Source organism: Musa acuminata, chromosome BXJ2-4 (assembly GCF_036884655.1).
Source record: "Musa acuminata AAA Group cultivar baxijiao chromosome BXJ2-4, Cavendish_Baxijiao_AAA, whole genome shotgun sequence".
Classification (NCBI taxonomy): domain Eukaryota; kingdom Viridiplantae; phylum Streptophyta; class Magnoliopsida; order Zingiberales; family Musaceae; genus Musa; species Musa acuminata.
This window is the reverse complement of record NC_088341.1, coordinates 20,782,113-20,808,304: the sequence shown is the minus strand read 5'-3', so window position 1 is coordinate 20,808,304 and position 26,192 is coordinate 20,782,113. Positions and strand designations below refer to the sequence as shown.

Sequence of the window (26,192 nt, the reverse complement as noted above, 5' to 3'; positions counted from 1 at the left end):
TATATGTGGATTCCTAGAATAGTCAATAGGATATATATATGTACACACACACACACACACACACATATATATATATATATATATATATATATATATATATGTATATGTATATATGTGCATATGTATGTATGTACATATGTATGTATGTATGTATGTATGTACATATGTATGTATGTACATATGTACATATATATATATATACACACACACACAAACACATACATATATATAATATCATGCTTATCATAGAATACCATTGAATTATCTTAAATGGACTCATAAAAGTACAAACTAAAGAAACCTATTTTATGAATTCCAGCAAATACCACACTATTATAAAGATTCAGCAGATATAAAAAAATCTTTCACTTAATCCAACAGTGATCAGGACACAGACTTATACAGAAGAATTTTAAAAAGAAATTTGTGAATAGTGAAATGACCAAAAGAAGGTTAGGGATCTTAAAAACCATAGTCCCAATAAAAGTTACTAGCAGCAAAAATATAACTATATGCAAATGAAGGCTGAAGACTAATAAAATCCTGAGACAATGAAACTATATAGTTAAATACCGTAAAATTTTGAAATTATTTTAAGCAAAAGATATTTAATATTTTAATTGTCATGTAGATGAATAAATTAAAAGTATGAAATAGACATTTAGTTTCATAATACCATAATCCTATAACACAGCAGATGCTAAAGAAGAAAAACATCCAGGTTCACTCAATCTTCAAATTGTGAATACAATAAAATTTTTTGCATTCATGAGTAAATTCATGAAAAATCAGAATGGACATCAAGTCAAATGCTTACCATGAAATAATATATTAGAAGGGAGACCGCAGAACAAAGTTCAGAACAATCTGATCTTCTGTTTATTTTGTATAGACCAACAAAATCAGCAAAGACAAGGAACATACTGGGAAAAACCACCGGAAGCTGGTAGATATAAATAATAAGAATACTGAAGCAAGCATATAATAGGAGAGGCCTCCACCACCTTTGAGTGTCGTAATTGATGGAAAACATCATGACATGAAAATTTATATGTCAGGATCCATTATTATGTCATTTAAAATAATTGAACATAACACCACAAACAGGATGGTGTGGAATGCTCACCGGAAGAGGCCAAGAAAGTTGCTAGTTAGAGACCAATCAACAATGCCAACACAGCTACAAACAAAGAAGGGTAGAGATATCCAAGAGGGATGACTAATACCCACAACCAACTGCATGGCTGGAAGAACTAAGCAGCAGACCACCCTTAGGTGATAGCCTTCAAATGGAAACAGAAAAAAATCAATCTCCAACCATTATAATACAGTTATTGACATTCATATATAAGAAACAGATGTTAAGAATGGTCCTGATTAGTTGATTGATGAAAAGAACTAATATTGTAGCTCCAAATTATAATATAAAAAACAAAAATGTAGATATCACATAGAAGTAGCAGACATTTGCCAATCAATTCACAAATGTCGCAAGATTTATTTCCGCTTCAGAAAAAAGGAACAATTTTTCTCTTATTTGATATATTATGAAAATTTCCATTAGCTTATTCATATTTCATAATTCTCTTTTTAAATATTTCAAAAATGAGCTTATATTTTGAGGAAATAAAATTATTGTGCCCATATGGTAGTATGGAAGGTGATAAATTGTTATATCATTTCAGTCATAGTACCAACTCAAGTTCTCTAAGTATGGGAAGCATCAGCTGGTCTATAAAGGTCATATTTGCTTTTTTTCCTCAATTAGTCACTTCTTAATTAAGTTAAACGTAAACACAAATCCTCCATCCTTTTAGAAAGATAACAGAAAAAAGAAAAAGAGTATGTTTATTAATGAATAAGCACATGACATCTTTGTTTCTGTCTCATGAGGTATCAATAAACTTTCTCCTCATTATTGCAGTCATCCACATCCTGCGATGTCAGCGTCTCCTCTAAACTTGAATAAACACTAAAAGCTGCAATCATATTTGCATGTTCTACAGTAGATAAAGATGACAGACACTAGAAAATTTTCTATGATCAGAAAAAAGTCAAAAACACAATTTCTTTTCAAAATATTCACCATTAGTTGCTAAATGAGGAAAGATGAATGTGAAGGACATATTTTCATTCATGACACAGCTCATTCTTCAATTATATAAAACTCAGCTATCACAACATTCATGTTACACACAGACATCTAGACATAAGCATTCACCATCATCATACAATGATAAATATGAGGAATCCATGACACATGGATGGTGGACACCTTGAAAAACACACCAAGATGTAGTCATAAAGTTGTTATATATCTAACACACCTTGAAAAGCAGACAACGACACACTAATCCAAGCTCCATATGTTGCAGTGTATGACATGATTTTTTATGCCATCAACAGCAGAATCACTATAGACAATTTTGAGGTACAACAAACAAGACATCTTCCAAATGATAATTGGAAGTTGAATGCTGGGCATGGTTTGCCGTACCGAACAGTACCGCCCGGTACGGGCGGTACGTACCGGTCCGACAGACTTTCGGTACGTGGACCGCCTCTTACCATTCAGGTACTGTAGCAGTACTGTAGCAGTACCGTACCGTACCGAGCGCGGGTCGAAACGCCGGTACGGTACGGTACGGCGAACCTTGATGCTGGGTCAGTCAAAAGTTTCTGGAAAGCATAACCATTACGACAAATTGCATTTATCAAACAGATACACCACTTGATGCTTTATCAAATTCACTATTTTGAACACCCACTGATTCTAACCAAGGTCTGCCATACCGAATCGTATCGCCCAGTACGGGTGGTACGTACCGGTCCGACAGGCTACCGGTAAGCGGACCGTCCGCTACCGGGCGATACATTCAAAAAAACCTCGTATCGGATGATACGAGGTAATATCAGGCTGTAACGATCGAAATTTCGACCGTTACCGCTCGGCACAACTCGGTAACGGTCGATTTCGACTGTTACCGCCCGGTACCACTCGGTAACAGTCGAAATCGACCGTTACCACACTGTAGCAGTGCTATAGTGCTCCAACGATCAAATTGACCGTTGGAGCCCTTTCTCGTTCTAGTTAAGCCATTCTTCTCACCTCTATTTAAGTCAAAGGGGAAGATAGTAGCATCAGTTACATCGTTGGAAAGAATCGAGTCAGGCGACGAGACACCTTCACAATCACATTCTCTTTCTCGCTCGGTCCAGAGACATGATAGCAACACGGATAGCAGTGCCTCAACAGATGATGGCAGTGATGCCGGGCAGTCGTTGGTCTCGTCTACACAACTTGAGAGTGGTGAATGGACTGAGAAGCAATATTTTATACATGTCACTCAAGATTCAGATCATGGAACTCGACAAGGTACTGGTCAAGTTTATGCGCGGAAGGGGAAGGGGAAGGCAGTGGATGAATATGAACAAATGCGACAGAACATACATGATATAGACACAAAAAGAGGCTCACCGTATTCACAGCCATCGTATTATGTAGAATCATACGGGCAACAACAATCTGGTGATAGTTGGTCATCCTTCTCTGAGCAACAGTATGATACAGAATAGCATATCAGTAGCGAAAGTAGAAGCTCTGACATTCACCAATATATGCCTCAAGAGCTGCCTCGGACAAAGATGATTCATGACGATCAGTCTACGATCAGCACCACATTGATGCATCAATGGCAGACGATGTATCAATACACTATGTCATGGGATCAATTTCATGATTGGGTCCAACAAACGTATCATATTGATATGTAGATGTATCAGATCGAGGACCCCGATCCACCACCCGTGGAGGCCCATCGTTCGTTTTGGTGGTAGAATCAAGTAATCAACAATCAGGTATATCTACATATGTAATTATTTAATTCATTTGAATTTTAGAGTTTATATTGTAATAAAATAGTCTAACAATTCAACTGATTTTTCTGTAGATATTTCAATCTATAACGAGCTGAAATACGAACCTCGAACAAGACTACCTCAAAGCCCGAAAAAGATATGTGATACTATTCTTACCTAATTTACATTAATTTTGCTAAACATATACTATTACTATATTTATTTGTAACTTGAAAACCCTATCTTAACTTTTTTTTTTTTTCAAGTATTTTCGGAGGGTTAAATCTGTGAAATCAGATGTACCGCTCGGTACACCGTACGGTACCGTACCGAGCCCAGGTCGAAACACCGGTACGGTACGCTAATGCGAACCTTGATTCTAACAATTGCATATCAAAACTAACCCATGAAGCAAAAACTGGTTCCCACAGGGTCATATATCAACTTAACAATGAGCAAATAGGAGACCACAAACACAAACATCAAGAAAATACCAGCCAGATTACCACATTCAAACATAAATGATGTAGCAATGCAGAACATAATAGGACAAAAGAATAAATCGATACATATCTTCCAGAATAATTTGTATTCAGAATCATAAGCCTTTTGGGGAAAAAAAATTGCAAAACAATACTTAAACAGAAGATAAATGATCAATAAAATAAACTCAAATAGGCAAACCTATATTATTAGTTGCCGATAAAAAGTTTAGCCAACAAGAGTCTTGATGGAATCTATTGCTGAGGACTTCAACTAAAGCAACAAAAGCTGCTGATATTTGTATAATAACAAAGTAAATAACAGATGTCGATCCCCATGGCTGGTCTCTGCATAAAAGTGCAATAATGATCATCAACTAGAGCAACTCTAGCCAAGGTAATAAAAGTTTGTTTTTTGAAGCAAAGTTAAGGTAATAAAAGTAGACAAGATTACATTAATAACTACATATGTTGTGAAAGACAGCATATATGAAAGGGAGACTTCAGAAGATGATGCTCATATCATACAGTTATTCTGTAAATCACAAATGCTGGATTGAATGAAATATGGAACTACTGTAGTATATAGCAGAACAAGTACACTAATCAAAGTATCAAACTATTCCAATTGTGCAGTGATCAAGGGTGATTTGCATCTTTTGATTTTGCTAGTTTAAATAATAAAAAAAGTTTTTAAGAGGCTTATATTTGTCAGTGAAGTAACATTCGTACAGAGACAAATGACTGCATACAATTCAATTATGCAAGGTAGTCTAGATGCAACAGCACCTTAAACAAAACCAACAAGCAATATCCCATTACATGTTAGACAACATGCCAACAACAATATGCTGAAATTGGACAAGTCAATGAACAAAAACAGAATAACAAGGTGCATTGCACAAGCTCAAGAAATGAAAATAGCTCATTTAGTAACAAATGAGATGAAATATTGGAAGTTTGTAATCAAGTCGCATCTAAGTGATTTTAGACTCATTACTAACCATCGGCATAAACAATGGTCAATGGGATCTTATCTAGGAAATTTCACTAACTCAAATCTTCAGCAAGTGTGAAATTTGACTTTTCTTTTATGCACTGGCACTATAGCGGCTATCATGTGCAGAACCAATGAAAATCATCTAATATGATGAGTGACATTGAGCATGAATTCTGATTTCCTTGAGCTTCATTATTTGATATTTGTAAATATAGAACTTCTGCAAGCATTTTCTTCACAACATACTATTCAAGTATTCATCACTGTTGACAATAAAGAAAAAGAAAACACTCAGATTCTCAGGTGCTTATTTCCAGGAAAAAGACATATGCATGCACCATTTAACAATGTACACCTAGAATTAAAATAAGAGTAGTCATACCTGAGATGAACTCACACATAAAAAGAGTATATTACAAAAAATCATTCTTCCTGCTAATGAACTAGAATTTTACTACCTGATGGCAATTTGGATTTGAAAATGTGCAATAGTCATGCATATGTCTTAAAAGGTTCACACTCTAGGAGAATCCAGACATCTAAATTAATGGCTAGTGGGGTCCAATCAAAATGACAAGCTTTGTATAAGTATTCAACGTCACCAGACATTTGCATTTGTAAATTAGACATGCCATCTCTGGACCAGGAATTATATTGTCAATAGACTCAGTACCAATCACTATGATACAAACATACACATCCACGGTTAAATAAGTGCATTGTGTCATACTAACATTTAAGAGCCGTCATCTAATTCATTAATAAGAATGTAGCTCAACCCTGCTATAGTTTATTGTCTGTCCTCCTTTTCTCCCTATCATATATGCACACATTCTTATGTATTCCTAATTGTTCCAAATTTTAGTTCCACAAAGTTTTCTTAAATTCACAAAATGATCTCACAAGAACAAATGTCCATAGCTTAAAATTTTGCTTATATGCTTTATTCCAACAGAAGGTTCTGAGTGAAACTTGTCACAATTGGAAAACTTGGCAAATGAGAACCACATATACCCACAAACCAGTTGTACAAAAACATCTCTCATATTGACAAACACGTTTTAGACCTCTATTGAATATAAAAATAGAGATACCAATCTGAAAGCCCTTCAGATGAACAAAGAACCAAAGCGATGTACTGATGCCCATCGTGCTTTTCAAGACTAAAAATAACTCAATCATACCTTTAAAATTTTATGAAACGTTTATTGCATTAACTTTGGTTCTATGACTAGTAAGACTAAGGTTCTGCTTCTCCATTAAAAGACATTCCCTCACTTTGAAAATATTAGAATGTTTAAAGCAAGGCTCACCTTTTCAAGTACCTGACCCATCTCAATGATCTATCGGACCAATATGTACCAGTCAATACCAATGTACCAACACATGATACACCGGTATGTACCGGTGTTTCGGTGAGAAAGAAAAAGAGGGAGGAGAGGAAGGGGTGGTAGAGGAACAGAGGAGGAAAGAAGAAGGAAGAAGAGGTAGCGATGGAGGAGGCGGAAGAAGAAGGAAGAAGAAGAAAGAAGAGGAGAAGTGGTGGCGGCGGCGACGAAGCGGCAGTAGCAATGGCAGCAACAGCAAAGTGGCAATGAGGCAACAATGGTGAAGCGATAGCAAGGCAGCAGCGGCAAAGATACACTAGCAAGGCAGCGGCAAGGGCAGCAGCATCGTACACGAGAAGAGGGATCGCGTTAGAGAGCCCTAATTTTTTTTCTTTTTTTAATGCTGAGTTGCACAAGGCTCCACCACTTTTATGATTTTTTTTATTTTTTTAACTGGACCACTCGAAATGGGGGTGATCCGCATATCGGCCCATGCCCAACCAATATGTACCACCTGTATTGTACCATTTCGAGTGGTACAGCAGTCCTTGGTTTAAAGGTTGGTCCTTCAAGCTCCAGAAAGGTGTTACATTAGTGGTCCACCATGCACTTGCACTTATGACCTATCACAAAGAACTATATTAAAAAACAGCATATTTTTTAAGATTAGAATTTTAAATGAGCAAAACCTAAAATACTGAGTGGATCATTATCTAAAAGAAATATGAGAAAACAGCAGATTGAACAGCTAAAAGTAAACATAATAAGTTCAAAAAAATGGTCCTATAGCTTGGTTGTCATGCAGCCATGTGATGGAGAGAAAATATTTAGTTGACTTCTCTCTCACTAATATTCATGCTGACAAGTAGCAATATACTTGTGTCTCTCTAAACTGATGCAATCAATCAATAGTAAATTTCCCATGGATTTTAAAATAAAAAAATAAGACTAAGATAGCTGACTTCCACAACATCAAGGTGCTTGTTAGAATGTCAGAAAAAACTATGTTTCAGACAAATTATTAAGAATTTGAATTTCAAGCATTTAAGAATTGAGATCTCAGCCATCAGGTTCAGTATAGAACAAATTTCACATAAAGACCAGAACTATAAACCAAGAAGATCGATATTAATGCCAAAATCACCTTACTAATCCAATTAGCTTGGCCCAATAAGCATCTGCTATAGGCCATTTGTCCCCTTCAATACACCAAACAAGATGAAAAATCATTTGCCCTAAGAGCATAAGCATTGAAAAGATGATTGTACAGCATGCTGTGGTATATACTGTCCAAGAACTGAATCCTGCCAAGCCAAAAAACCAGAATATAACATAGAGAATATTATGCTAGAACCAACTATATTCTTTTCAAAGCTACTAAGCAAATAAATCTGTACCATGATAAGTAAATTAAAATACTCCATCAGGACTAAATTTGTAAATTATTTCGAAAATAACACCGTCCAGACAAAAGAAATTGCAAATTTTCTGAATGCAAAAGGCATAAATTTATTCAGAACAAATTCACAACAAAGCAGTAATTGAAGGCATAGTTAGAACTTAGAAACCTCCAGCATCAGATAAACTTAAGACTCTGTGTCAGCTAAAAGCAACTAAAGTACATAATTGAACTAAGATACAATAGCAAAGAAAATAAACATTAACAGCTTGATGATTCCCCTCACTTCTCTAAAATGACAAATCCTATATGAAAATTCAATTTGCCATTGACAATTTAAGTTATGTATTGCTACTTATACCAGATAAGTCCATAACAAATAAGGACTCGTTTATCCAACATATAAGGAAGATAATCATATTCTTCATACATTTTTAAATTTGGCTCACAACAAGGAAATGAAATAATAGAATGCATGGCTTCGTTAAAAAATGTGTCCACGATAAAAACCTTATTTTATGTCATTGATGAAACAGAAACTACTAAGGCCCCCATTCATTCCATAAAGATGATTATGGTAACTAATTACTACAATAATGTATAGTTTTATCGAATGATTTGAACACCGTACCATACCCCTCGGTACGAGTAGTACGTACCAGTCCGCTAACAGACCGATACACGAACCACCTGCTACCGGGTGATATCAAGTATTTGGCCCTGTATCAAACAATACGAGGCTGTACCGGGCTATAATGGTCGAAATTTCAATCATTACCGGCCGGTACCAATCGGTACAGGTCAAAATTCTTTGTTTATGCACGAAAGGGGAAGGGGAAGCTAGTGGATGATTTTGAATAGATACAACAAAGCCTACACGATGTAGACACAGAACGAAGCTTATCGTATTTATAGTCATCGTATTATAGAGAATCTTACGGCCAACAGTAGTACGGTGATAGTTAGTCATACTTTTCTTAGCAACAGTATGATATGAAGCAGCAGATCAGTATTGAAAGTATAAGTTCTGACATTCACCAATACATGCATTAGGAGCTGCCTCTGACACATGTGATTCATGACGATCAACCTACGATCATCACCATATTGGTGCCTCTAACACATGTGATTCATGACGATCAACCTACGATCATCACCATATTGATGCACCAATGGCATACGGTATATCTGTTGAATCTCAGATTTTGATGATGAAATCAATTAATGAATTAATAATCTAATCCATATGTTGAGATAAGTGATGCAGGACTAACTACGATCATGAAAAAGGCAAAATAATTAATGAAGAATCGAATGTTGGGCCGGAGTCAATGATCGGGCATCGGGCCGGATAAATCGAGGGATACACCGAAGGATCGGACAATGCATTGAGAGTTCGCCCAAAGCTCGCCGGAAGATCGTCGGGAGCTCGTCGAAAGCTCGCCGAGAGCTCGCCGAATGTTCACCAAGAGTTCGTTTGAACAATTGATGTGCCGGACAACTTAGATTGCTTGTATCGTAAATTGTTTTAGCCTTAACTATCGTAGTTAGGACTTTAATTTGAGTTAGTTTTGGGAGAAATCCTACTAACTCAATTAGGGGCCAATTGGGCCTAAAACAAGGCTGAATTAGGCTGGTTGGATGGCCCATTCAGCCACTTGGAGTCACGTCAGGCGATGGCACCGCCTAGACTGGGCGGTGGAACCGCTTGAGGCTCGACCTCCCAAGTGGTCTGGGTGGTGGTACCACCGATAGTTAATGCTGCCAAGCGATGGTACCGCCCTATCAGGCGATGGTACCGCCAGAGCCCAGTCTCCAAGGCTCTGTCAGGCGGTGGTACCACCAGTACCCTGGAAACCCAGGATGAAACACTTTTTGGCTCCATGTTTTAAAACATTGGGGCCTATAAAATCCTCACTCTTTCCTTCATGAAAGAGCAACGAAAGTGTGAACAAAAGTCCTGAGATTTTGAATTGTAAAAATGCTGAAAAAGTGCTAAGTGTCCTCTTCCTTCTTTCGCTTTGTGATCATTCTAAGAGAGGTGTGAGGCTTGGAAAGGTTGTCTTCTAAACTTGTGAAAAGAAGAAAGATTTATAAGAGGGTAGTTGGTCTTCGCCCATTAAAGGAAGATAGTTAGTGATCGCCGGTGGTCTCGACGAAAAAGGAATCGGAAGTGGACATAGGTCATGATGACCGAACCACTATAAATCCGGTTTGCACTTTCTTTCTGCGTTTCATTGCTATTACATTCTGAGTTAATTGCTTAGTTCACTTACTCCAAGTCAAGCACGCTTTCATTATCATATTCGCTCGGTACAGTACGATACAGTATACTGAACGGTATATATATATATATATATATATATATATATATATATAATTCGACGACGTCGCCTTGTTTTTATATATAAAATATTTTTTATATATAAAAGATTTTTTATATATAAAATATTTTTATAAAAGACGACATTGCCGAGGCGACACGACGTCGCCTTTTTCGACGACGTCACCAAGGCGACGCGGCGTCGCCTTTAATATATATATATACATATATATGTATATATATATACATATATATGTATGTATATATGTATATATGTATATATGTATATATGTATGTATGTATATATGTATGTATGTATGTATATATGTATATATGTATATATGTATTTTTTTTTTCCTTCTCCAATCGACGGCGAGGTCGCCGAGGCGACGCGACGTCGCCTTTAAAAAAAAAAAAAAAAAAAAAAAAAAAAAAAAAAAAAAAATATATATATATATATATATATATATATATATATATATATATATATATATATATATATATATATATATATATATATCTATATATATATATATATATAGCGTTCGGTAACGATCGATCCATGTACCGGTCAGCTGATGGATCGATACGTACCTGATAAGACCCTAGGGTCTTATCATGGGAGAAAAGGGAGAAAAGGGAATGATCACTTCGAGGGGATCGGCCTCCTTGATCATTTCGAGGGGATCGACCTCCTAGGGTTTTGTCAAAAGACTGAATAATATTATTTTATTATCTCCCAAGAAAAACGGTTACATCACTATTTATAGAGTTCCACCCAGAGTCCACCAGGACTTGAACTCTAATAATAAATAAATATTAAATAAACCTCTACCTGAATCTAACTGAACTAAACAAACTCAATAAACAACTGAACTAAACAGACTCAATAAACATTATTCAAAAGCTCAGAAAAATGGTCTTAACAATTCCTCCCTCTTCAAATCAGCCTTGTCCTCAAGGCTGAGCAGTATCAAATTCGGGGAGCTTCTCTTTTAGCACTTCAGTCATAGGCTATCTGCAACGCATCACAACCCGTTGATCAAGTAAGTATGGTCTCCACTTTTTGATAGTGTAAGCAACAGGTCGGTCTTTCAGTGTAGTAATCATTACAAGAAACTTCTGGCCCTGTACAATTAATTTTATCTTTGAACATTTGCTATCACAAGTTAAAATTCGTCCCTCAGCGATCTTTACTTCGAATCTGTCACAGCCTTCAATGTGGTGGGTCAATCGGTCAATAGTTTCACTGTCCATAAAATTGTTAGTGCTACCAGTATCAATCAAAACTATAACATGCTGATATTCCAGAGTTCTACCAACTTTCATAGTTTGTGGGTTAGAGTAGCCGGTTAATGCACGCATTGTATGTATGGTAGATCCAACATCTTCATTAGAATCTATACCTTCATGATTGGAGTCCACACTCTTAGCTTCTGGTTTCTCTCCAATTGGTTCAATCATCAGAAGTTGCTCTTGTTTACATCGGTGCTTCATACTCCACCTTTTATCATAGTACAAACCCCTTGCTGATCTTTCCTTGAGTTCTTCTTGGGTTAGTCTTCGGGTGTCAGGGTTTCGATTGGGAATAGATGGGGCGGGTGGCTTGTTGATCATCTGGTTGTTGTCACTTATGTTTCCATGATTTTCCCTACTAATTTTTTTCTCGTGTAGATATGCGAATGAGATCGCAACCATCATAGTCAATAGTGCGAGGTTGACGAGTCTTAACTTCACACCAGATATCTCGATTAAGTCCTTCGATAAATGTTCTCACCAGTTGTCGTTCAGACCAATCTCTAGCTTGATTTGACAATCGTTCAAATTTGTTTTAATATTCTAACACTGTAGAAGCCTGACAAATTTTGGCGAGCTGCCCATCAACATTCTCGTACTCAGATGGTCCAAAGTGAATAAAAAGTCCTCTTAAATTGCACCCACGAGGGGACTCCGTGGCAAGTTTCGTACCAATCATATTACCGGATTGCATCTCCCTCTAGTTGGATTGAGGTTATTTCCACCTTGGATTCTTCTGGAGTTCTGTAAAAACGAAAAAAAAAATTCTGCCTTAGAGATCCAACTGGTCAGATATCCATCTTCCCATCTCGGAAATTCCACATTCATGTGTGAGTAGTTTGTGTCATAGTCTTGGGGTCCTTTTCCTGTATTTCCATATCTGTGCAACGTAGAACTTGAGCCCCCATCTTGTTGAAATTTGTTGAGACTCTCCAGTAGGCTCTTTTTGAAATCATTAAGTGTTTCTTGCAGTCGATTCTCAACTCTGATTTCCAATGCTTTTATTTGTGCTTTCATTGAGTTATCGGTGGCCATTGCGTAAGACTGCAAATCTGTAATCTCAACTCCTGTTTCTGGTGTCAGGACTAGGGCATTAATCACTGCCCTATTCGGTGTTGCTGTTGTGACGCGGTCGGTGGCAACACTGTGGGAATGAAGGGTTGCTGCGAGGATGTGAGGATGTAGCTATGGTCGTTGCGTGGGAGGCAGCGATGCTTGTTGCGGTCGCTGCGTGGAGAGATCACTGCTGCTGAGGGCTGGGAGGCAGCGATGGTGGTGCGGCTGGGGGTAGCGCCGCCAAGGGCTCACTGCTGCAGTGGCTGCGACGGCGCGGATGGAAAGCAGCATTGCTCTGTCTCTATGGCACTGCGGAAGGAGGCGTTGGTGACGCCGAGGGATCGCGTGCGGTTGAGGAAACAACGATAGCTGCGGCGGTCGTGGTTGCCTTGTTTTGATCACCGTGAGGAGGGATAGTCAAGCGACTACGGCTGCCACCCAAGGGGAGGCAGCGATGGTGGCGCGGTTGGGGGCAGCGTCGCCGACGGTAGAAGCGACGAGGGGGTGGTCCGCTGGCTGCGAAGTAGCGACCGTTGGGTCGCAATAAGGATCGACGGGGGGCGGCAACAACAGAGGGAGCTCTGTTTCTGTCGCACCGCAGAAGGAAACGTTATTGCCGGGGTTGAGAGGCAGTAGTGGCGGTGCGGTTGGGAGCAAGGTCGTCGAGGGCGAGGAGCAGCAAGGGGTGCCGAGGCTAGGCGCTGCCAGGGAGTGGTCCGCTGGCCGGAAATAGCGGCGGCGGCCCTTTCTCGGTTGCCCTGTTTTGGTCGCCGCGAGGAGGGGAGGTCGAGCGTCTACGGCTACGACCCAAGGGGAGGCGGGCGACGGTAGAGAAGGAGGCAACGGTGGTGGCACGGTTGGGAGCAGCGTCACCAACGATCGCCAAGGAGGGGAGGCTGAGCGGTTGCGGTTGCGACCCAAGGGGAGGCGGGCGGCAGTGGAGAAGGCGGCAACGGTGGTGCGTGGCTACGACTTCTTCTTCCTCTCTTCTTTTTTTTTTTTTTTTGACTGATAACTGCAGTGAGAACACCGAGGATTGCTGCTTTGATACCAATTGATAAGACCTTAGGGTCTTATCATGGAAGGGGAGAAAAGGGAATGATACTTCGAGGGGATCGATCTCCTTGATCGCTTCGAGGGGATCGGCCTCCTAGGGTTTTGTCAAAAGACTTAATAATAATATTTCATGGCCTCCCAAGAGAAACGATTACATCACTATTATAGAGTTCCACCCACAGTCCACCAGGACTTAGACTCTAATAATAAATAAATATTAAATAAACCTCTATCTGACTCTAACTGAACTAAACAAACTCAATAAACAACTGAACTAAACAGACTCAATAAACATTATTCAAAAGCTTATAAAAAGGGTCCTAACAGTACCATCCGGTATGGGCAGTATTATTCGAAACTGCATACCTTGGTATTTAGAACCTTGGTTTTATCAAATAAATCTGTAAGAACCATGGGGTTTTGTACAGTTTGTAGGTTATCGCCCACTAACTTGCAGAAAGCTCACCACCCAGTTTGAGTTTATTTTCCTTTTACAAATTTGACAGTTCACGATTTTTAGGTTTTAATACCTCTTTATATTGGTTGATCTCCCTCCTTGCACCATCTGCCAGCCTAATACTCCCCTCCTCCTCATCCTCCTCAACCTCCACCTCCTCCTCCCCTCCTCCTCCACCCCCTTTTTCAATGTCCAAAAGTAAGCCAGCATATGGTATGTTGAAATGCTGGTACATACCAGGCCTATAGTGGTCCAGCCAACAATTGATAGGGGGTCCAGTATAAATATTATAAAACCACAGTAAGTACTATTTTTTAAAAGTATATAAGAATTCCATTGCCTTTAAAAATGCATAAAAATTACAATAACTGTAAAACAAAAGATAATCATTTTAGATAGAAGACAACCAAAGGCATACGAAATTAGATCCAATGGTAAAATAATTTCTTTCCATGAAAAAGGAAAAAGCATCAATTAAAAAGAAAAACAATGGTAAGATAGCAAAAATGTACTTTCTCCAAGAAGGACTTTCTGAAGTTTTCAATCTAAGATTATTAAGAACCATGAACTACTACAGTAGCTCTAGAAAAAAAAAATTTCCATAACATAAACAAGAGGACTAGATTATTGTTATCATCCAGGGGTGGTCATTCCCAACCTGTACATGCCAACCCACCCAAAGATCAGGTTTCAGCAAGGAAATCCAGATAACACTGTTTGCATGCCCAAATCGGAATCTGATGGCACTCAAAATTTCCCTCGATGACCACTTGACGGTGATGAAATCTGCCGCTAGTTGCATGCCCAAATCAGCACCAAATTGAGCCTCCTCAAAGGTTCATGATTTCTCGAGCGTCAACAAGACAGCCATATGATTTCTTGATTCATAGTTAAGTAAGATTCAGTGAGATCTAATGGATATATAATGATTAATACACCACAAATTTGGTCAAGATGTATAAAGTGAGGATAAAGGGGCTTTAAGGGCACCGGGAAAGGTCCATATGTAACCCCTCCTTACTTAGTGTAGCACTTAAAAAAATGCAATCCTGGGTAAATAAATTACCGGTTGAGGACCTAAAATGTGCTGCCACTTGAATCAAAATCAATAAGACACTTTCTCACCAAATTTTGTCACATATTGAATGAACTTAATTTATTTTAAGATATGATACACATTGTTGTTAGAATCCTACGATTCAGTGATTAGGATCATACAATCTGAATAAACAAGACAATTTCTAAACAATCCTTATCCTACCTTGGATCAAATCCCATAGAATCATCGATCTAATTTCAATTTTTTTGAAAAAAAAAAAAACACATGACACTGACATACCACAGTGTACCACTCGGTACAAGCGGTACCAAGGTTTGACTTACTAATCCGAGTCTGTGTGCCAATCGACCGCTAGCACGGCTCGCGTTTCTCTGTACCACCGTACCGACACATGGTACATCGGTGCGTACCGATTTTTCGACGAGGAAAAAAAAGAGGTTGAAGAGGAAGGTCCAATAGAGGAACAGAGGAGGAAAAAGGAGAAAGGAAGAAGGAAGAAGAAGAAAGAAAAGGAGGAGAAGAAGTGCAGCGATACCTAGGAAGCAGCAGCAACGTCAAAGGGAAGCAATAGAATCACAACAGTGAAGAGGCGGTGTCGCTATAGCATCGCAACGACGAAGCGGTGAAGACGCAACGCCGCTGCAGCATCACAACGATGAAGCAACAAAGAGGCAATGTCGCTGTAGCATCACAATGGTGAAGCGACGAAGAGGCAGCACCGCTGCAGCATCTAAGTGGCGAATCAGCCAAGAGGTAGCGTCGCTACAACAGCGAAGAGGTAGTGTCACTGCAACATCACTGCGGCGAGGAGGCAGTGTCATGGCTTCGTACACGAGAAGAGCTCTGATATGTTTTTTTAATGTTGAAATGGACTAGGGCCCACCACTTTTTGATTTTTTTATTATTTTAATGTAGACCGCCCGAAATAAGGTGGTCCGCGTATCAATCCACGCCCAGACCGGTATGTACCGCCAAAATTACATCATTTCAGATGGTACAATAATCCCTGGGCGATACATACCCGTCCAACAGGGGATCGGTATGGGCGATACATACCAGTCTGTCGATACACCTCACTGTAACACGTGTCGGTATACCGATATGGACCGGTAATGCGAACCATGCATGACAGTATTCAACTTGATTGTCATACTCTAATAAATCAATTTTGTCTTGTAATTTTTTGGGTGTTGATAATGACACGAAGATGAGGGAAGATGGAGAAACTATTTTTACAAGTTATTTAATAGAGATTATATAGGCAATTTACTTTGAGGTAGCACATATTCATAAGTATGGCAAACATATATTTGTTTATGGAATCAGAGATATTCATAACTCATAAGTATGGTAATCATATATTTGTTTATGAAAACGGAACAAGTTAAAAAGCTTTAAAGAAAACAAAAGGGCAAGAGTATAGAACCTAATGGCGCTCCTATTATTATTTGTTGTCTAAGAAATCTACTTGTCATTCTGTTATTTATCAAAACTTTGAGAAGCAAAAAATGCCTGACTAATAAATATATATCATTTTCGTATTTATATCCATAAAAAAAAAAGATATTTGTGTTGCTCAATTATAGAATAATTAAACTAATGAAACATATTCGAATCAACCAAGAGGTAGTGTCGCCGCAACCGGGAAGAGGCAGCATCGCTGCGATGAAGAGGCAATGTCGTTGCTTCGTATGCAAGAAGAGCCCTAATATATAATTTTTTTTTAATGCTGAAATGGATTGGGGCACACCACTTTTTATTTTTATTATTATTTTAATGCAGACTGCTCCAAACGGGATGGTCCGTGTATCGGTCCACGCCCGGACCAGTATGTACCGCCAAAACTATCATTTCAAGTGGTACAGCAATCCCTGGGCTGTACATACCAGTCCAACAAGGGATCAATATGGGCGATACATACTAGTTTGTCGATACACCTCATTGCATCATGTGTCGGTATATTGATATGTACCGTACCGCCAGTGGATCGGTATATCGGTACAGACTGATAAGGCGAACATGCATGACAGTATTCAACTTGATTGTCATACTCTAATAAATCAATTGTCTTGTAATTTTTTAGGTGTTGATAATGACATGAAGATGAGGGAAGATGGAGAAACTACTTTTACTAGTTATTTGATAGAGATTATATAGGCAATTTACTTTTTGAGGTAACACATATTCATAAGTATGGTGAACATATATTTGTTTATAGAATTAGAGATATTCATAACTCATAAGTATGGTAACCATATATTTGTTTATGGAAACAAATCAAGTTAAAAAGCTTTAAAGAGAACAAAAAGGCAAGAGTATAGAACCTAATGGCACTCCTATTATTATTTGTTGTTTAAGAAATCTACTTGTCATTCTGTTATTTAACAAAACTTTGAGAAGCAGAAATGCCTGCCTAATAAATTTAAATCATTTTCATATTGATATATATAAAAAAAGAGAGATATTTGTGTTGCTCAATTATAGAATAATTAAGCTAATGAAACATATTATGTTGGAAGAGAGTGATTCAACAAAGTCGTGATAAATTTTGAATCATTTTAGTATTAATATATAAAGAACAAAAGAGATATTTGTGTAGTTCAATTATAGAAGAATTAAGTTAATGAACCATATTATGTTGGGAGAGAGTAATTCAACAAAGTCTAACATATAAGACACATACTTCTGTAAATCAGTTTGATTTTGTGATTGAAAAAGAAATCATAGAAGTTGTTCATTAACTACGAAAATTAATGAAAAATGCAAAGAGAAAAATAAAGAATTGCAGATGGGTTCTATTGATGAAACCTATGATGCAGTTCTTAAGGATATATTATGGTGGGTTTTAGAAAAGAAAGGGATAATCTTTTAGTAAATTTAGCCAGTGATTGCAAAAGGCGCTCGGGCGCTCGCCTAGGCGCTCGGGCGAGGCGAGGCGAGGCCCGAGCGCCTCGCTAATGTCCCAGGCGGCGCGCTTCAATCAGGCGCCGCCTGGGCGCTCGCCTGAGCCCAGGCGCCGCCTGGGCGCTCGCCTGAGCCCAGGCGCTGGGCGCTTCGGGCGAGCGCCTGGGTAAACCGAACCAGAATTTTAGGTCTGGTTCGGTTGTTAGTTGGTTCAATCGAACCAACTAAACCGATATAACCCCAACCCTAACCCTAACCCAACACTAACCTGCTGCCGCTGCCGCTCTCGATCCCGATCCCGATCCCGATCACGATCTCGTCGCTCGCTGCCGTTGCTCCCGCTGCCGCTGCTCGCCGCTGTCGCTGCTCGCGCCTCCCGCGAGCCCTCCCGCGAGCCTTCCCGCTGCTCGCGCCTCCCGCGAGCCCTCTCGTTGCTCGCGCCTCCCGCGAGCCCTCTCGCTGCTCGCGCCTCCTGCTGCTCGCGCCTCCCGCGAGCCCTCTCGCTGCTCGCGTCTCCTGCGAGCCCTCCCGCGAGCCTTCCCGCTGCTCGCGCCTCCCTCGAGCCCTCCCGCTGCTCGCGCCTCCCGCGAGCCCTCCCGCTGCTCGCGCCTCCCGCGAGCCCTCTCACCTCCTGCGAGCCCTCCCGCGAGCCTTCCCGCTGCTCGCGCCTCCCTCGAGGCCTCCCGCTGCTCGCGCCTTCCGCTCCCTTTCCCTTTCCCGCTGCCGCTGCCGCCGCTCGCCGCCGCTGCTTCCTCGTTTCTCCGTCAGCAGATTTATACTGTTAATGTGATTATATTTATTAATTATATTTTATATTTTTTATATTTTTATTTAAAATTTTAAATAATTATATTTATTAATTATATTTTATATTTTTATATTTTAGCGCCTCGCTTCGCTCGGGCGAGCGCCTGGGCGAGCGCCTAGCGCCTCGGGCGTTTTTGGACCTTGGCGCCTTTTGGCGCCTAGCGCTTTTTAAATCACTGAATTTAGCTATGACAAGAAGAAGTAAAAATATATATAGTTAAGACAAGTAGGCAGGAAGCTCTAAAAGTAAATGTTTTGCACATTTTAGCTAAATACATTAATCATAGAATTAAAGCAGAATGCTGAAGTGCAGAGATCATCAGGACCTCCATGCAACTGTTGTATACCCCTTAGATTAAAAAGAAATTTCATAAAAAAGTCATATGAAATTGCATATAAAAAAATAACAAGTATATGATTGTCTGATAGAAAATGTTAAGGAATTAAAGAAGCCCCATAAATATGGTCAAAAAGTGTAACAATATATATTCTGAAAGAGACTTACTGGATTAGAATATAAAAACTGTTGACATGAGATCAAGATGGCGTGTGAGAGGAAAAATCATACCTCCTCTTGGAGAAACAAAGAGAATCGCAAAAAAAAGTAACATATCGATCAGAGAGATCAAATTCCAACCAAGCAAAGAAGCTGCAGAAAAACAATGGAAAGCTTTTATATAGCGAACCAATAAGAATAATCTACTAAGTTCATCATGACTTCCCATGATAATCAATAAACTGACAAATGAACATATGCAACTAATATACTTTCAAAAGCAGGGTGAGTTTGTCCTGAAGAATGACATCATTTTGAACTTTGGAAGTGTGGTACAATATTTTGCAGTTATTCCAACATAAATAGGTTGCACAAAGTAAACAGAGTTTTGATGAATGTTATAGAATGAATTAAATTTCTATTTTTTCAAATTATGTGTAAGTGCAAGGCCACATTCTCAAAGGCATACATTAGATTTAAATTATGTCTTCTTGTTTCACTTTGCAAGTGATGTCCTATCTTTAAAACATGTCCAACCAACCCGGCCACCTACATCTACTTATTTACAAGCATTATATTCAATAGCCTGCACAACAGCCTTGCTGTCTTACTCCTTCCCTAGTCTCCTTTACCCATAGAGACCAACAATCCATACGATAGAGTATCTGGTATCACTAGAGCACCAATCTACATTGGAGACAAGCTAAGTAACCTCAATAACAACTTAACTATTTAAGCATCCCATCAATTATTCTATTTCTCTACCCAAGTTCCAGGACTCCTGTTTGAACATGCTTTGGTTGTAAATTTTAGTGCTAACATTATACTCCTACTGATCAAGTGCGCTTTTATCAATTCCTCTTCTCCATAACTTTTATGTTTTCCGTTCCATTACCGACCCCCCCCAAGCTTTAAAACACCAGTAGATTGTGAAAGTTTCATCAAGAGGTTTCATGGACGTAGCGCAGGAAAGAGTCGTGAACTTTTTCTTTTCTCAAAAGTCAAAACTATCCATGCAATCCACTCATCCATCCTTGAACTTTCTTGCTCTAAACCATCCATGCAAGCTCCGGATTCAGCTAGAAATTACCTTTTCGTTTATGGCAAGAAAAACCCTGCAGTAAATCAAAGCTCACACCAGCCTTAATTCTAAGCTACAGGTCTGTGGTAACCTAATATGCACCGCAAAATTCCGGTTAAAAACCTTACAAAACAATCGCACTCTAACAGTCAAACATCTAACTGATTAACAATTATATTCTTCAACCAATCACTCCCTCGCAAGAAACAAAAACAATTTGACCCCGTCCGGGCAACTTCTCGAAACCGAATACCAAGCAATCCTCCGCAATCACGTGAGAAATTAAGTCATTGTCGTGAAAGCAACGGAAGCGAGAATGAAAATTCCGATGAATTACCTGCCAAGAGCAGCAGAGGCAGCAGGAAGCTGCCGAGAAAGCCACCCATCGGTGCTCTCCGAGTAGGAGATCGCCTTATCATCGGTCATGGAAGGCTGGTGGAATCCCTAATTCCTCTCAGAGACATTTAGAATCTTCCTCTTAAGAATTCGCTCCTCGGGATCAAGAGCTCGAAGGCGAGAACGAGAATCGAATCCAGGAGATGATGCTCGTTCTCATGAAAGGATCAAAGAGGGGATCGAACGCTTGGGGGCAATTTGGGATCCGGCCTTCAGTTTGGTCGGTCCAAAAGGGCATCCAGCGACTCCGAGGGGGACGTTGCGTCGTTGGAAGCAACTCAAATACCACTTCTACATGTCTCTCCTACGCGACCTGTCTCCTGGTGGTCCCCACGTTTTCTATCCAACCATAAGCGAGGTATAATGGCACGTTACAATAAATAAGTAGAAATAGTATAAACACTGCGAAAAGACGGCAACGGTCTACTGGAGTTCGTCATTTCATGCGGACGTGCGTTCAAAAATTTCTATAACTACGTGAAATCTACCGTTCCGATCACGTGGACGGATGACTGGTGGGTAGCTGGGACCCGCCAGGGTGGCAGCAAATCGACGGCTGAGGGTGAGCCACGATGCTCATGGAATGGTTGATGCTTCTTCCTGACAACCCGGACACTAATGGCATTAACGTTGCTGCTCTGTTTCAAGAAGTAAAATGAAGTATTAGGAATCAAGGAACTGATGGAGATTATTTTTTGTTAGTTCTTATTTTGCAATAGAGATAACTCAATAACGTGATATGTATTCGAGGATGCGTGTGTTATTTTACTTCATAGAATTCGTTCAATTTGATTAATTTTATTAGTTATATCACTTTACCTTTGTCGAGATACAAGATTCACATTAGTCGTATGAATTCTTTCAATTAAAATGAATTATCTTTATACTTTCAAAATGGATTCCAAAATATCTTGCAGGGAGATAACGCTAGCCTTTTTTTTAACTTTTTAATTAATAAAAAAATTACATAATCTCATAGTTGAGAGATAATATGTTTCCTAATGGATATCATTTGATAAGTTTCACACTAGATATCATTCATAATTGATCCAAAAATATCTCATGGAAAGATTCAATTTAGCCTTTTATTCTTCAACTCCTCAACTAATAAAGAATTATATATGATATTATTAGAACCTCATATTTGGGAGATAATATATTTTTAAGTATTTTAATAGACATCATTTGATAAGTTTCATACTATATATCATTCACGATGAATCTCAAAGGTATCTTTTGGAGAGATATTGTATTTAGTCTTTTACTCTTTAACCTCTCAATTAATAAAGAATTATATATGATATTATCATAATCTCAAAGATAATATATTTTTTAGTGTCTTAATGAATATTTTTTTATAAGCTTCACACTAGATATCATTTACAATGGATTCCAAAAGTATATCGATGAGATATCGCATTTAACCTTTTATTCTTCAAGTCCTTAACTAATAAAGAATTATATATGATATTATTATGACCTCATAGTTGGGAGATAATATATTTTCAAGTATCTTAATAAATATCATTTGATAAGTGTCACACGTCATTCATAATGAATCCCAAAAATATCTCCCGGAAGATATCTCATTTAATCTTTTATTCTTTTAACTCCTCAACTAATAAAGAGTTACATATGATCACGAGATAATATATTTTTGAGTGTCTTAATAGGTATTTTTTTAATTAGATAAGTTTTACACTAGATATCATTCACAATAAACTCTAAAAATATCTCCCGAGGAGATATCATATTTAGTCTTTTATCCTTCAACTCCTCAACTAATAAAACATTATATATGATATTATCAAAATCTTATAGTCGAGAGATAATGTATTTTCAAGTGTCTTAATAGATATCATTTAATCAGCTTTACACTAAATATCATTTGAAACTGAAGAATCGTCCAATTTCAAAAAAATATTATCAAAACCGCATAGTCATGCACGATGATGATATCAAACTGAAGAATTTTTGCAATAAGCTCTATAATCTTAATGGTATTGATATGTAGTTTATTCTCTCTAATATGCTTTCATACTATACCTACTTTGGGAGACCTAAAATTTTTCTTTTATGAAATCCATGATGATAATATGTTATAGTTGAGTGGAGATATGTGTTTTTGATGTTATTGTAATCCTCTGGTTATTCTTATTCTGGAGGAGACTTACTATAAACTTGTTATCATTATTGGTGATAGTAGAAGTTTAAGGTGGACTACTGTCATAGACAAACTTCTAAACGTGATGTTTGATGTAATGTTTATGTATGTCAATGTCTTTTGGTATGTTCATACTTTGCACAGCATGTAAAGAGACGGTCGAAGGCTTAATAGTCCTATTTTAGTTAGATTTGGTGGTCGCTTTAGGCTTGTAAATAAAGGTTGTAAAATGTGGACACTTGTGAGAGATTTTTGATCTATAATGGATCATTTTGACCCTTTGTTGTGCAACTGTTCAGAGCTTGTAAAGTTTTTTTGTAATTTGCATTGTCTACGAAGTAATTACGGAAATGTTTGCTTGTGGATCCTGAGTGAGGCGTTTTCTCTAACCCGTTTTCTCTTTTGTAGGTCCTAAGGGACCATAGGAGGCTTCGGGAAGGTTGACCTTTGCGGACGGACACGCAAGGGTGCCGCATGACTTAGGCAAAACCAGCTAAGTCCGTGATAGATGGTATCAGAGAAGGACAAGCACTCATAAAAACACTTGGCATACAAATGTGGGGGACCTAGCGAGGCTGCGTTGAGGGCAGTCAGCACACGCGCGACCGTTTGGGATAAAACGGGCATGGAGATGTAGGGAAAAGGAGTCGCTCAAAGGAGCGAGCATCTGAGATTGACATTCAAAGGAATGACCAACCCTTCGCGCAAGAGACACTATGAGAATAAGCAAGCTTTGAAGAATGCGGAGCAAACAAAAGTTAGAATGGTTAAGTCTGAGCTACGGCTCGACGTTGACAACTATACTTGATGGTGCTCGAGGCAAGCAAGGCATTTGGTAAAGGATGAGACCATGTAAGGTAGAATGAGTTGCTCAGCGACCGAAAGAGTTGTGCAAAGCTCACAAAGGTGAGGGGAATTGCTAACTCGAAGAATTCGGTACTCATGCATGGGCTTGTATGCGGACGATGGAATGTTTGTGGTCATCCCAAGGCGACCGAAACTCGATGCCATGGAGCATTGAAACTTTCTCTTTGATATTTGAAGGATACGTCCGTAGGAGGCTAAAGTGTGCAACGAGTTCAGCATGTTGCTAAACCTTTAGTGGTGTAGTGGGGGCTGTATTAATGTGGAGTCGCAATCTAGCAAGTGCGTTTGCAGGAGGCAGAACAATACGTAGTTTGTTCAGCAAATCGGAGTAGTCCAAGGGGATGGTGGTCTCCAAAACGAAGAGAGATGTTGCTCCAATGGGATAGATATCCAGGAGGGATAAATCCCGGCTCTCTAAAGGGAGAATCATGTGCAACATACCGCATATGTTGAGAAGGAGTACCTCAATAAACAACAACTCCATGAAGCTCAATACACTGAGCAAGCAACGAGGAGTCATCGTATGATCTCGCTTAAGAGAATGCATTAGTGGATACATTACGAGATCAAGTGGGGGAGCGACGCAAAGCAACACAAATGAAGGTACACTTGGAGTCGATATGGAGATTAGACTCAAGGGAGGCTGACCTATGGAATGGTTGACATGAGGGCCACCATCAACTCAATGCAAGAAAGAGGAGCAGAGCAACTTAGGTGTAACTTGTGTTGGGAAATTCTTGGGGTGACATCATATGCGCAGCGGAAGAACAAGAAAACAAAATCCCCGATTCCCAAAAAGATGTTCGTCGTCGTGCGAAGATTGGTCCGTAAAATCCGCGAAACTTAAAACTGCGTATAGAGTAGATTGTGTTACCTAGGGAGATCGTATATCCCTGTTTCCTTACAGATCCTTAGGAGAGGGTGAAGGACGTCAAGCGTTCTCCACTCTAGCGGTGATCCACACAGCAGGGTTGCGACGACGCTCCTCAAAACTCTAGGCCTACTCTAAGGTGGAGAGGGAGAGGAGAATAGGAAAGACACGCAAAGACTCTAGCCTATGAGGCTTTGAATCCCTCCTATTTATAGAGGTCCCCTATCAAACCCTAATGGGTCCTCCCCTAGTGGGTATTGGATCTGCATCCAATAAGACAAGGGCTCCGTCGGATATCTCATATCCGAACCTCTACTCATCGCAATGCCTACCATATGTGTGTGACCCTCTAGGCCCAATATCGAGCTGGCCGTGAGTCATACCCATCAGAACTCCTTCTAACTCAGTGAATTATTATCTCTGTAATAATTCACTTGACTCATCGACTACGGACGTACTAGGCCACTACGCCGTAGTCCCTAGACGATACAGGGGAATCCAATCTATTGGACATGTCTGTCCTCAGTTACCGTGTACCTATAGTCCCTCATCCATCTAATATCCCAGAGACCGTATATCGAGCATGGTGTTGTCATACCCATACGGTTTCTACTCGAGTCTCGGTCCAATCGGATTCTCCCGGAGAACTCTTTCTCTCTCAACCCGAATGACCTTGGCCAGGGATTTGTTTGAGCAAGAACACATGGGATATTCCTCTCATGACGCCGAGAGTGGATGATCCTCTATCGACACTCAATAGCCCTCGTAAGGTTGACTACCACTCCCAATGACCAGCTGTACTAGATCTGGGACAACCAAACCTATAAGTCTGGTATCAAAGAGTGGAGCACTCATACAGGACATCCTTGGTGTCTCAAGTCTAAGGACCAGATATACCACTAGGACTACGGAATCGCTGTCTGACAATAAGGCATCATCAACCATCCAGCATTCCGTAAGCGGATCAATCAGTGAACTCATTCTCCAATGAGCACCTGTACTATATCCCTAGTGTCCCTACACGAGCAGCTATGAGACCAGCTGCATCCATCATATGGACGGGTATACAGCACACCAGTTTGTCCGGTTATCACGATGTCCCTCTCGAGTAACCTATGACCGGGATTATTTAGGATATGTGTTTAAAGGTGAATCGATCTCATTATCGTGATCTCATCACGATCCGATTCCCATTGCACAAATCCAAGGATATCACAATATATATATATGCATTTATGCAATAGTTATAAAGTGATATACGCTAAAATATAATAAGCAAAAAGATTCTGTA

The 26,192-nt window shown here is 39.3% G+C and overlaps 1 protein-coding gene across 2 annotated transcripts in view; it reads right to left on the bottom strand.

Annotated features, from left to right (window-relative positions):
- The window catches only part of LOC103974143 (piezo-type mechanosensitive ion channel homolog), an 82,944-nt gene extending 61,665 nt beyond the window's left edge, over positions 1-21,279 (bottom strand). The window contains exons 1-6 of one of the 2 annotated variants that reach the window (XR_670880.3): positions 20,941-21,162; positions 19,595-19,675; positions 7,813-7,972; positions 4,543-4,688; positions 1,127-1,283; positions 818-1,004 (exon numbers count right to left, since the gene is read on the bottom strand). Coding sequence is in view for 1 of the 2 variants with exons in the window: in XM_009388906.3 (XP_009387181.1) it covers positions 818-1,004; positions 1,127-1,283; positions 4,543-4,688; positions 7,813-7,972; positions 19,595-19,675; positions 20,941-21,022 (813 nt within the window). In the remaining variant the exon portion in view is untranslated. Of the gene's footprint in view, positions 1-817; positions 1,005-1,126; positions 1,284-4,542; positions 4,689-7,812; positions 7,973-19,594; positions 19,676-20,940 lie in introns of both variants that reach the window. The other variant, XM_009388906.3, reaches the window with a different exon arrangement.
- Between the last annotated feature and the right edge of the window lie 4,913 nt (positions 21,280-26,192).